This window comes from Nomia melanderi, chromosome 7 (genome assembly GCF_051020985.1).
Source record: "Nomia melanderi isolate GNS246 chromosome 7, iyNomMela1, whole genome shotgun sequence".
In the NCBI taxonomy this organism is placed as follows: domain Eukaryota; kingdom Metazoa; phylum Arthropoda; class Insecta; order Hymenoptera; family Halictidae; genus Nomia; species Nomia melanderi.
Window position 1 is genome coordinate 4577561 of NC_135005.1, and position 13581 is coordinate 4591141.

The 13581-nt window shown below is 37.0% G+C and overlaps 1 protein-coding gene across 3 annotated transcripts in view; it reads right to left on the bottom strand.

Annotated features, from left to right (window-relative positions):
* Window positions 1-13581, bottom strand: part of GluRIB (Glutamate receptor IB) — a 412145-nt gene that overhangs the window by 398078 nt on the left and 486 nt on the right. For 2 of the 3 annotated variants that reach the window (XM_031970793.2, XM_031970794.2), the window contains exon 1: window positions 10826-11090. The exons of the other annotated variant lie outside the window; for it this stretch is intronic. In XM_031970793.2, the coding sequence (XP_031826653.1) occupies window positions 10826-11051 (226 nt within the window). In that variant the 5' untranslated portion in view covers window positions 11052-11090. Of the gene's footprint in view, window positions 1-10825; window positions 11091-13581 lie in introns of those variants that run through there. 3 annotated transcript variants of the gene reach the window in all.

The window sequence follows — 13581 nt, forward strand, 5'->3', positions numbered from 1 at the left end:
ACACTAAAGCTCATGTGCGACGCCGGGGTAACGTTATTTTCCGATGCGAGAGAGGTGTACGTTTCATTGATACTGATACTCGACGACCAGACAACGGCGGACATCGTAAGATCGTGGAAAGGGAACGATTATATGCTAACTCGAAACATCTCTTTGAAACACGATGCTAAGCGATGGAGTCTTAAAAAGTATACAGCACTCTCGTTGATACTTATTCACCCTTTATACAGTTCTACAAATTGCAGAATTATTTTTATTCCTAAGTTAAAATCGGATTCTTTTTTGGAACATTGTTCACTAAAAGATGAGGAAAATTAATTGATACATTTTATCTTTAACGATTTCTTTCATTTAGAAGTAGTAGAATCCTGCTGCTTAGATTACTTTTAATTTTTAGTCATGATTATCTCAAAAACGAAGGACCATATGAAATAGTATTATTTTATGATTTTGTCTCTTTCTTTCTTGTACAATTATACTATACTAATAGATACATAGATGTGTAGATAACTTGTGTAAGAGATTTCAAATTTCGATAATTTAAGCGCATCCGCGGAACACAATATTTCCTTAGGCAAAATTTATCGACAGTGTCTCTCCGACGTACTGATATTGCAGCCTGCGCTTGATCAGAGATATCCTATACGACATCATATAGCAGAAAGCTGATATAACGCTGAAACGCAGGTAAGTGTATGAACCGTAGGTAGCGAGCGATCGTGACAGTTTGAACAATTGCTATTCGAAATCAAGGAAATACTGATACAGATATTTGGCATGCATATAATTAATGTATCGATGAAGTCTATTCCAATCTTCTTATGCGACTTATTTGCTTTCGTATAACTACATATAATTACGAATCAATTAATTTTAATACCTTTGAGGCCTGAGTATCCCAAAACTTTAAAGATGGATCCAGAAACTTATACTTATGTTACACAGGTACTTTGCAAAAACGACCTTTCAAAGAAAATTTTATAATATTCGTATACCTATATTATATTTAGTAAAAAAATAGCAAATAATATTGCATTTAATTAATTTTTATATAGTAGTAAGCAAAATTAAAAAATCAAGAAACTTCAGTTGAAGAATTGCTTAAGTTCAAAGTAGATACTTTCTTAAAATTCTTGTAGCGGTCACCGATGACCCAGGTATCCAAATTATAAGAAAATAAGTATAACTTATAAAATAACTGATATTGAACAAAAATGTTCAACAAATAATTGGACAATAGTGTAATGTAAGAATTGTGATACCAAACAATTAATAATTTTTTCTTTTCGCCCCTGTTAGGAAAAGAATAAGTGACACGTAAAACGTACACGTTTTCTGTAGCGGTCAACGTGTTAATACCTGACAATGGCAGCGCAGAGGTAACAGTGACAAGCGTTACGAGTTCTGGCCAATTCCTCCACCCCCAATAAGCGATTCCTCTAACGCGGCGACTATAATGGCGGGCAAGTCCGCGTGTATGTACTAGGTACACGCTCTCGGCACCGAGAGGGCAAGAGGCTCCGAGTGACGACCTGCGTAGTTGTGCGACGTGTTTGACCCCTCGCAGAGAATACGCGTCGACGAGCATACACAAGCCGGCGGTTTTGTCATTCTAATAGGCAGGCCGATGCATCAATTATAGAAACACAGCCAACCCGGCCCCGCATTACACGACCGCCGAATAACGCAGGCCGATTGCACCCGATTATGCGAATAATAAATTGGCATTCGGACGCGCCGTAACCCGAGACATTCGCCGTTCCATTCCGCGCAGAATGCCGACCTTTTGTCCGGATTATCCTTTACGTGAATTAATATAATACGAGAATACCGCGTATCGTTTCATCAATTTCGAGAAATTGAAATGCGCCTCCATTATGCCGTATCTCTCAGTGCCCTGCATATTCTCCTATTACGATGCTCAGACATTATTGGGTTCACGGAGACTAAACAAAATTAAATCGACCTTTCAGTAAACGTTTCATTCCGTTTTATCGATGTTCTATCTGTAGAAGTTGCTTGGCTGGTGTAGGAAGTATTTAGTATCTTGATTCGGTTATTACATTTTACGATATAATAATTGAATGACAATCCTGATGGACATTACTTCCAATCTACAGTTGGAATGGTGTATTATGAATTGTTTTATGCGCGTAGCTGATTGTTCTGTATTTGATATTGTTAAAATTATCAAATAGAATCGAATAAGCTTGCAGGAAGGCTATTCGTTGATTAAATAGTTTTAACACATAGAAAATTATTTGAAGATTTTTATGCGTGTACGATTTATGATTTCTTTTATAATGAATAAGTAGATAATAATAGATTGTCAGAATGAAAAGTAAACAGAACTAGAAAGTAATAAACAGATTTTGAATCAGCATGTGTAACTGGTTTTAAACTTTTAGACTTTTGGTAGTATAGCTCCACCTAACCCCTTGACTTAAAATACCGTGTCAAACTCGTGACGAAAATTTTTAATTGAATTTGAGAAATCCAAGTGTTATTAATTCTTTTTAAATATAAATTAAATATTACTTTTCTATTATCAATCGTTAACCTTTGAAAAAAACGTAGACATAGAATAAGCATTAAAATTTATTGTGTTACTGATAAATTATTAACGATACAGCAATTGCATCGATGATGGTTAAGAAATAAATTATAAGACAAGAGGTTAAAGGAGTTCGTATCTCTACAAATAAGGCTGAGTAAATTACTGAACCAATCATTGCTAAAACCACTGAAATACCACTATTTTAAATCAATTAATAAAGAAACTTTCCAAAACACGTGAAAATAGTCTAACTACCCGACTGACTACCAAAAGTTCCTAAATCCTCAAGAAATCGTCTACATTTCCCCCCATTAGGAAATTTCGCTGAAAGTGGATTTATTCGTCATTCATTTCCAGAAACCTGTTCGACGTGCAGCTATCAAGTTCTCCGTCAGACATTTAAACGGAGCGACTCTGGCCTGATTCGCGATGGCAGACACTTTCATGAAATGGCTATGCGACATTTTTTTCTCTCCTGATCTACCTCCATCGAGCACTCATTCCGCCTCTCAGTTCCGAGGACGCACTAAAATTCGATTTCGTCCCGTTGCGCGGCACACTTCGCTGGCGAAAGGCAAATTCTTCGACAGTGTGCACGACGATAGAGGAACCACGGGCGCGGCCCTGTCTCCCTTGTCTGATAGCTACGTGCCATTAATTGCATTAGTCGGACGGCGGGTCGCTTGAGTGGTAGGTACCGCTACCTTCTTCCACAAAGGCGCTTTGCCTTACTCTACACTGAGACATTCCTTGCCGAACGGGTACCACGTGTACCGTGAAGACAGAAAATTTCATTCCAGCCTTTCCTCGCCGGGAACGTGTCGTCTGACTGGCCCACGGCTATTCTAATTTAATTTTGCTATCGTCGAAATCATCAAGAAATTGCCAAGGTACCAAGGAATTGTGCTAATTACGAATTTTCTCGTGTTCCACGTGAGATGTAATACGATGTATTCTGTTACCCCATTCGAGGCAAGAGTGTATTTAAAAGACTAACAAGGGAACCTTTTCAACCAGCACACATCAATTTTAATGAAACTTATGTGAGACATAGTTCTCAAGAAAATATTTAACGCGTACTTTTTCGTATCGACCAATGTCTATTTTAAACGAGTGAAAATACCCCCCAAAGTAGAGGGTCAAAAGTATGTTTTTTACGATATCTTTGAAACTAAGAAGCGCAGAAAATAAATCCAAATTGTTCATTTTGAGGCAAACAATTTAAAAAGAACATTTCTTTTCCACGCCTTTTAGTTTCAGACGTATTGTAAAAAATATACTTTCAACCGTCAACTTTAAGGGGTGTCTTCAACCCTTCAAAGTGGATATTAACCGATAAGAAAAAATAAGTGTCAGATATTTTCTTTACAATTATGTCTCGCATAAGTTTCATCAAAATTGGCGTGTGCTGGTTGAAAAGTACCGTTGTAAGAATCAACGTTTTTTTACGATTTACATTGAAAATTTAGATAAAATATTTGTACAACATAAGTTTCAATTTTTATATACTACTCATTTTTACTTTATTGTGTGCGAATGATCTTTTTGTCTAAGTACTGAATTATATGTTTGGTGTATGATTCTCGAATAGGAAAGAACTGATCAAAAAGATTAACAATAAAAATCTGTATGAGATATGTAAATGCGGCTCTTTTTTGGTATTTTATTTTGGAAAAAATACCATGAAGAATCGTGCATGTGAATATTACGAATAATGCAAAAAATAATCTAATGAAGCAATTTAAATGGATGATCGTACTCCAAACTTCCTTTCTGTAATGTTTGGGATAATGCTGAAAGTTCTCTATTATTGAATTCTTAATTAGTGTAAATTTTTAATTAATGATACTGAAAATAAACACAAACTTTACAATATCACGGTTTATAATTTGAAATAAGATGAAAATTTTATGCAAATTTCTTAACTTCTTTACAACGCTGAGTTTTGAACAATGTGATAATTCCTTTGTATTGTTACTCCTTTATGCATGATGACTAAAATATTTACAACCTATGTGCAAATATTACATTTCAATCAATTCCTTTTCAAATAAACCTACAATGAGATAACCACAATTATAATTTACCATGTATAATGTAACAATTAAATAATTTGTATTGTGCAAAGAAAGATAATATCAGCGAAGTGAACATAAAAAACAAGGGCCCTAGAAAAACAGGGTATAATGAAAGTATATTCGAGGTACCGCACAATACGTGTACAACGGATCGAGCAAAAAGTTGTTTTACAGAAGGTGCGCAGGAAAACCCGCGTACATCTATCCATCCACCTTAATTAAATCTCTACTCGAGCTTGCGTTCTACAATGAATGTCATAAAAAGTTTAAAGTATTTCATTTTCATTCTTCGTCCATCAACGAGAAACGTGCGATTCGCGAAATGGCTAAAATTCGTAATTAACTCAGTCCGTTAAACGAAATTTGCCTCCTTAAAACGTCGAACGTTGACCGCAGCACCAATACCGAGCCGCAGACGCCGCAGAAATTAGTTTTTCTATTCGTGGCCACTTTCGCATTAACTGGATTTATTCGACTGAGCTTGAAACCGACGGAAAGCACTGACAATCTTCACCAAAAAACATTTCATGAGGACACTGTGTATACTTGTCCGACGTCGAGAAGCTAATTAGGACGGTGCATGGCGACAAAGATCGTACTCTCAAGAAGCAAAGAAAAAGTTAGGATTTTTACAAGAGGCAATGCTCATGCCATTAACATACAAAATACTCTGGAGAGCGGTATGCATCAAGTTCCTCAATTATGGTATATATAAATTGCATACTATTGTATTATCCCTCGAACCAATCACAGTTATCATTGTATTTGAAATTGACACGAAACGATATCGTTTGAGGATCATATAAAAATAATGTGATCAGCATTTTCTACGAGCTCTGCAATGGACATATCAATTACCTATCGTTGTTGAAACTCGTTAACACTAAAACTACTGAACAGTTAAACTGCTTTTTTTAATTTCTTTATAGAAGCTCTAAAAGTGCATACATTAAGATTTCGGTTAACTTATAATTCAATTTGCGTATTATAAAAAACAATTTTTTCAATTATTTCTGAGAACCATTTGTTGTATTTTCAATAATTATAAAAGAAGAAATCAGGAACGGGTCAGAATAACCCATTTGGTAGTTTTAGTATTAATTTTCATACTCTCCCTGGACCACTTGAGATTAAGCTTGTGTTTAGTCGATTGTAAGACTAGAGTTCTACGATTGTATTTAGCGAACAAATTTATGCGAAGATAATATTGACTTCATCGTTGAGTTTGAACACTCTTTCAAGAATACTTTATACAAGAATATCATCTACCTTTAGTAATAATTCGTTATAATTGTTAATATAGTACAAATGTTTATGCAGATGTGGAATTTTATAGACTACTTTATAAAAAATAATATCAAGATAAAATGTGCTTATTGTGTAAAAAATTCTATATCATTCCTAACGAGGTAAAAATATTATTAAACGTTATTGAATATTTTAGTCAATTGAATTTTATAAGATTAAAAATGCCTATGAATTCGTTTAATTTTCAATCTACACAGAATGTTTAACAATAAGTTTACGGGCATTTATTATACAGTTTATTCTGTTATTCCTAGAAAGATTGATGTTCATTCGTTTAAACTTTAGAAATTAGATGTTTAAAAATGCAGTATTAGCAAACATATTCGCATAATTGCCTCAATCAGCATCGTCGTTAACGTTTACCAGAGAATGTTTATAAAATTCAATATGCGTCAAATTGACACGTTCCGTAAACCTAGTGTCAATATAGTTACGTACTGTTCAATTGTAGAATCCGTGAAGTGCATATTGATTTCACCGACTTCGCTGCATATGAGTGACACTACATAATTGGCAAGAAACTATTCTACATAAAACTAATAACTAAAAAATAATAACTCACAAACCATGTTCGAACTTACTTTTCAAAGAAATACAGAACTGCATTGTCCATGGTCTGCTTATTTTCACATCTAAAACAACACCTAATCGACAATACCTTCCACATTCAGCAAAGTTAGCCAACTACGCGTGTCCAACGAATACTCACGCCCGACTTTTCGGAAACGGAGATCTTAAACGAAAAAATTGTAGAACTATTACATTTGAAAGATCGTTAAACTGGAAAAGGCAAAAACTCGGAAGCAACCGACCACTCGAAGTATATTTTAATGCGACGATTTATACCATAACATATAATAGACGTACGTCTACCAAAGATCTGTTGAAAACTCCTTCAGCGCCGTCGCGAAGATATTATAAGCGGGGTCAAGTACCGATGACGCGACCCGGTGATATATTTTCAGGTGGTCCCTCGCATAATTGTGTAAAAATATACAAGAACGAGTGGCAGGGGCTGAAGTAGGGAAGAGCGATCGAGTAGCAAAGAATGCCGCCCGTGTGCGGTATAACTTGGCAAGGCAACGAACCTTCTACTATCCTCATCCTCCTTCAACGTCACCACCACCTCTCGTGGCACGACCTCCTCCTCCTCTTTTCGTCGACTTAGTCGGTAGTTCTCTACGTACATACCTACGTGGGTGGAAGAAAGACACAGCCATTTCTATAGGCATTCATCATTCACTTCTCGCTCAACGTTCACCCTCCGTCTCCCTCTCACCCACTCACTTTTACCCTCCCCCGCTTATTCTCCCTCATTTTACCTTCTTCCACCTATTTCTATGTTTGCGGCTCTCCCCCCACCCCCTCTCTCTCTATCCCTGCTTTCTCAGCATCTCTTTTTCTCCACTCCTTTCCTGTCTCTGTCTGTTTTATATTCGCTTATATCCACCTCTATCCTCTATCTCTACAATCATTCCCTACAACTTCTGCCGTTACGTTTCCGAAATCTGCATTGATGGCAATCTAACAGACTTTTAAGCGAATATCATGCTTCTCCGCGGCTGCAGATCTCGATGACCGATTTTGAATTCGGGGAGAACTCGTTGGCAGCGAAAGCGACGGGTTACACCGAAAAACACTGGTGGATCTGAATGCTGCCGCCGCAGATGAATGATGTTTCCGCGATAAGATATTCAGTGGCATTTACCTTTTATCTCTTAACATATTGTTGACCGGCGACTTTACGCAGAAGCTATTCCTTATCACCGGTTATTATTCCGTAATTGAATATGAAAATGAAATCTAAATGAACTTCAGCATACTTTATTTATACAAAATGAACTGAAATGAAGGTTTCTACATATCTTTTAGATAACTTTGAATATTTTCTTCTTATAGTATTTTATACTGCCTTGCGTTTCAAAAATCGAAATAGCTAATGCAAGTGCAAACGGTAGTTCACTCGTGACTGGTCGAAAACATGTTAACACAAAACATACCGATATTTTATATACCTATCCCTACCATGACCAACCAAATAATTGGTTATAAGATCAAAGTAAATAAATTAAACGATAAATTTTTCTTAGTGAAAAGAGAAACAAAAATTTGAAAACTGGTCATTTGACCGATTGCTGTATGTTTAATGTTAACACATTAACCACCAAATCAGCACTCGTTAAATTATTTATACAATCAAAGCAACTTTATCGTGGATTAAAGTCATTTCCAAGTTATTAACTATAACAATTATCAATGTCTTAATGAATTTATATATTTTTCCAGGAAAGATCATATATTAGCAGAATTCATAGTTTATCTCCTCTTTCTGCTAATTCGTAAAATATTGCCGCTCAAACACTGGCAGGTTATGTGTTGACAAAATAGACTGAAATGTCAAGATTTTTTGCTCGCAACGATTGTTCTTTTAACCTTCTTACATGTCATAAATCTAAAAAAGTGTTCGATATGTCACCCAGGGAATTAATTTTATATATCTGTATAAAAAGTTATGTCACCTCTATTAGTGACATGACGGTCAAAGTGTTAAAATGAGTGAAATTTCCTTTTGCGTGACCTTTGTTTCAATATTATTAAAAAACGTTACAACTTCCAACACTAATTTTTTGAGCATTTATTTAGACAATCACCTGTAATAACATTGCTATAAACATCAGTACGCTCGCGTACTTGGCTGTAAATTCATCAGTGACCACATTAACATGATTTCCTTTAATGATAGCTTTTAATGATTAAGTCGAATCATTTGTGTTTGTTGAACTGGTTCTTCGAATAGCGTTTTAATTTATTGTTTGTGCTATTTGAATTTACAATCATAAGGATTGACGCCAATCAGCCGCTTTTACAGTTAATACCGAGCATAATATTAGACAACTCTAATGTTAGGAACAGAACATCCGTCAATTTTTATATTTTCTGACACAATTTATTATCTTGAAAAATTTGACAAGATAGCTCCGGATGTCCACCATTTGAATACTTTCACTTCAATTTGTGCTTTGAAAATAATAAATGCGGAAATATTACAATGAATGAATAAGCATAAACCTTTTGATTACTAATATAGAAGTTCAAATGTATTTTATTTCAGGAAAAATTTACTTAAAGAGAAAAACAACGTGTTTATTACTTTTCAGATCATACAGATGTTGTCATTCGAAAAATGATCTCATCAAAGTATTGAAAATATTTTTACTGAAAGAAATGTATGGATCCTCGTTATTTGATTAATAACGTACTGAAACCGCGATATGTATAGATATGTGCTCTTCAAAGGATCAAATTCATTGTATAAGTGAATGAATAATGAATGTTTTTTCGTATGCTGTTATTTCAGTTAAAAACGTGAACAATGATGCTTTGATCAACTGATATCACTACAATAGTCACAGATTATTTTTCAGGTTTTCAATATCAATTTGTTAAATCAAACGCATTTTTCACTTACAAACGTATTTTGATTAATCAGAACTTGCGCATAACATAAATGCGCTGTCCACACTAACCACCATATTTTCATATTAACAATATTTTCGTTATATTATGGGAGGACGTCTATTTCGCGTGCGGTGAATCCATTTTTGTGACACTTTTGCGGCACCATGACCGTGGATTTGATTTCACAAACAACAGTGGCACTAGTATTTCCAGTTATCTCTAATATAAATTCACGAAGCGTTAATGGAATGAAATTCTCTGCGAGTAACCAGTGCGCAAAGTGTACAGGAGATTCCTTCCTCTATGATATAGCCTGTGGTTATTATTAATTCAATATCATAATGAAAATTTACATTTCACGAAAAGGATATTTCGTATGCACTGGCATGATGCATTATTCCAATTCGCAGTGACGTAGTTTTGAAATGGAAAGTTACTATTATTCATGAAGCACCCTGAACGTGTAGAATTCGTTTATAAAAACTTTCATAATTATCGCAAGCTTAAATTAAGAAAAATTTATCCTCCTTCTAATCATGTTCACGCAACATAGCCAAAATACGTTTTTGTACGGCATGAGCATTTTGATTCAAGGTTCTCTAACATATCGAGTAACAGAGTTTTAAATGCTCACAAACTACAGCACGTAACACATATGTCACTATTACGAAGATTTGAATTCTTAGAACCAATTTTCAAAATGGAGAACATTTCCCTCTTTGCTGCAACCTTCCCAATAACTAACTTCTAAATTAATCAGTACCTGTTAGAAAACGTACAGCTTCAATATATTATTGTTACAACAAACGGTAGTTTACAAACAATAGTCTCCTACCGTTATTTTCCAATCATAAAAATACAGCAGGACTGATGAATATACACATCGAAGACTGTATATACATCAATCTAATATTGCCGTAGCAACAACAAAAATATTTCAGTTCCACCCAATATCATTCACGCTCCCGTATTTACGTATAAAATCCCATGGAGGACGATCGCACATTCCCCGACAGACCAGACGAGAATCTTCTCTCCGCACGAGCGACCCAACACCGTTCTGCACACCTGAAAAACCTCTTAATACGCGACCATTGTGCCTCACAATCTCGGTCCCGTTTCGCGTCAAAGAAGATCGCGAACGGTCCGCATCATGCATCGGTGATACACGCAACTGCACAACTGCGTATTTACTTCCGTTCACCGTAAACAGTCAGCCTACGAGCCGAGTGCAACAACCCTCCATAACCAGTGGATGGGTGGCTCAGCCAGCTAGCTAGCCAACCAGCCAGCCAGCCAGCCAGCCAGCCGCGCCGCTAGACGCTTGATGCGCTTCGCTCGATGGTTTCGCTCGCTTCGCTCCGCGCGAGTCCGCGAGTAAGATCGGCGAGCAAGGGAGACAACGGCAAGCGTCCACACTCACCGATGGAGATCTTTTCAGGATAGGCGGCGGGCAAGAGGATCAGCAACACGCACAAGGCAGTCGTCATTAAGGTGGCAGTGGACGTTGGATTGGTGTTCCGCAGACAGTTGGTGTCGATACTCGCGTTCCCGAAGATGGTAGACACGGCACCGTGAAAAATGCTCACGCGACGCCACCGACGCAACGAGGGCGGTCCACCCGTACCGCGAACAACCGAAGGGAGCATCTTCGGTGCTCCGTGGTCTGACACAAACTGCCGTACTCCACTTGCTGTGAACTCGATCTCGCTTGAACCGCCCCAGCATCCCTCTCTCCTGCGTTCGCCTCCCTCTCGTCCCTGAACCCCGGACCAGCCATCATTTAGCCAGCCCTTCCGCCCTTCGTTTCCCTACCCGCCGTTCCTCCGCGCTTCTCTTCTCTTCGCCTCTCTTCCATCCCTCTTTTCCCCACCACCGCAGCCAGTCTCGCTACAGATCCTGGTCTCACAGTGCCGTACACACTCCCGTCGTGTCTGTCCTACGCTTCCTCTCCTTCTTCCACCCCCTCCCGACGGTCGCTCGTCGTCTCTCTCTAGTCCGGCTCACGCGTCTTCGCTCGGTGGTGCAAGCGCACGTTGAACGCGCATGTTACGACCGAAGCGCACCGCGCGTGGTTCCCACACTTCCTGCTGATTTCTGCCAGGTACCAGGGTGTGTGTCGATATTACTGCTCGGCCGGTATACGGATGAAAATTCTGAGTTTCGAGTTTCATCGGATGTCGGTTTTTCTTTTTACAGTAAACTTGTTTGGTAGGAGCTTATGTTTAGGTATCGTACATTCTGCGATGTTTATTCTGTGAGACTATGCTACCAGATTTGAAATTTCAAGTGGAAACTGAATGTTATTGGAATCGAAATTGGTCTCTTGTAGCGCGAAAACCACTTTCCTGTCGTTAAACTCCTGATAGATATGTATTGGTAGAGTTTATACTTTGATCAAACTCGAAAAGTAATAAATATTCGAGATATGCAATTTATCTCCATGAAAATTCTATTTCCCACTTTTTCTAAAGTTTTTAATCTTAAATTTCATCTGAAATTTAAGTAACTACTACCCTTGTATGGGCAGCTAAAATATTCATGATTACTAAAGTTTAAATATCTGAGGTTTTCCATTAATATTTTTTCGCGACGCAACGTACAGAAATTTCCACAACACAATTTTAAAAACAGAAAAATATTCTTAATGTTTTGTGGGCCCGAGGTATTTTTTACGTTTTTTACAACCAATGCCAAATGTTTTCTAATTACATTAATTTTTAAAAGTTGCAGCGAATGGCCCCATTTTTTACCTGTTCTTTTGGTAAACCAATGGTCCCGCATCAGACACGCAACACACAAGGTCGGAGCAATTCTCGTGCGAGATATACCTGCACGGTTTTCACAAGCCTCGCACGGTTTACATACATAATTCACCGTTTATAATTTCACACAGTTAAGTATAAATTGTTTCTCAAAATTCTCATCGCAGTTTGAATCATTCCTGTTACGGTACCACATCATAGAAACGCGTGAGTTTTTTTCTTCTGTGGTGTTGATATTAACCCTTTGTCCTATGGTTTCTTTCTCAACTATGATCACAAATTGGAAGTCACAGGATGTATGACAGAAGAATATTTAAAGAACTGTTCTTGTCCGCCTCAGTGACGTTTTTGGTATACTGTTTTTGGGGGAAATTCGAGTGGGAGTATGCTGCATACTTTTTTACAATGATGACGTAACGTATTACGGAAAAGTGGTTTATGGCATGCCGGACGCTAAGGGATCTTCTGTTGGGCCTGCTTGTAAAATTTTCTATTTTGTACTGCGTTACGATTATTTGGATTCAATCTTTTGAATCACGTAATATTTATGTTCGTTAAATTGTATTTGAAATCTTAACCATGTGTTTCACACGATATTATAAGCCAAGGGATTAAGTGGAATGAAAATGTAAGACCTGCGTTGATCCGGTCTAGTATTACCCTAATCAAATCGTGAATCCGCGCTGTTTGAAACAAATATTTCTATGAAATCAAAAAAGAATTGTTAATGAAAACATTAAACTGTGTAGTATTCGGTTGGTCATGTATCGAAAACGACACCATTATCATTAAATGCTACTTTGAGAAACATACTTTTAAGAATTTATTAGTAGCAGATTATTGTACATAAACGCGGTGACACGAGGATAATCTACTGGGAGTAATATAGATATTACCGAATGATGATTCCGTTAGCAATGTCCCTGTCGCTATATTTACGTGGTTGCAGTAATATAGAGATATCTGCTATTCTGCTCTGATTCATACTGCATTTGCGGAATACTTACAGTAACATAAATAGATGAAACTATCGTAAATGTTTGACAAAACATTATTACCTTATCCAAACATAAAATTCAAGGAAACGATGTACTATTTTGCGCATGCGCAGAATGTTCCTATATAAATGAAATTGGCGGGAAAAATTAGTTTAGCTTAAAAATCAATAATAGCTTTAAAAGTGAAATAACCTTATATTAGTCAATTGATGTTAATATCGTCGTCATATATTGCCAATGATAAATGTCGAAGAGTTTAGTGAAATATTTTACGATGTTAGCATCGTAAATTCTGAAAGTGGAACAATTGTGTGTTCGTGGCAATGTGTCGTGACCGAAACGATTTCTTGCCTTATGTAAAAGTTAGTACCCCATTCCCAGCAATGAGAACAATATGTTCTTTCTATTCGCTCTCT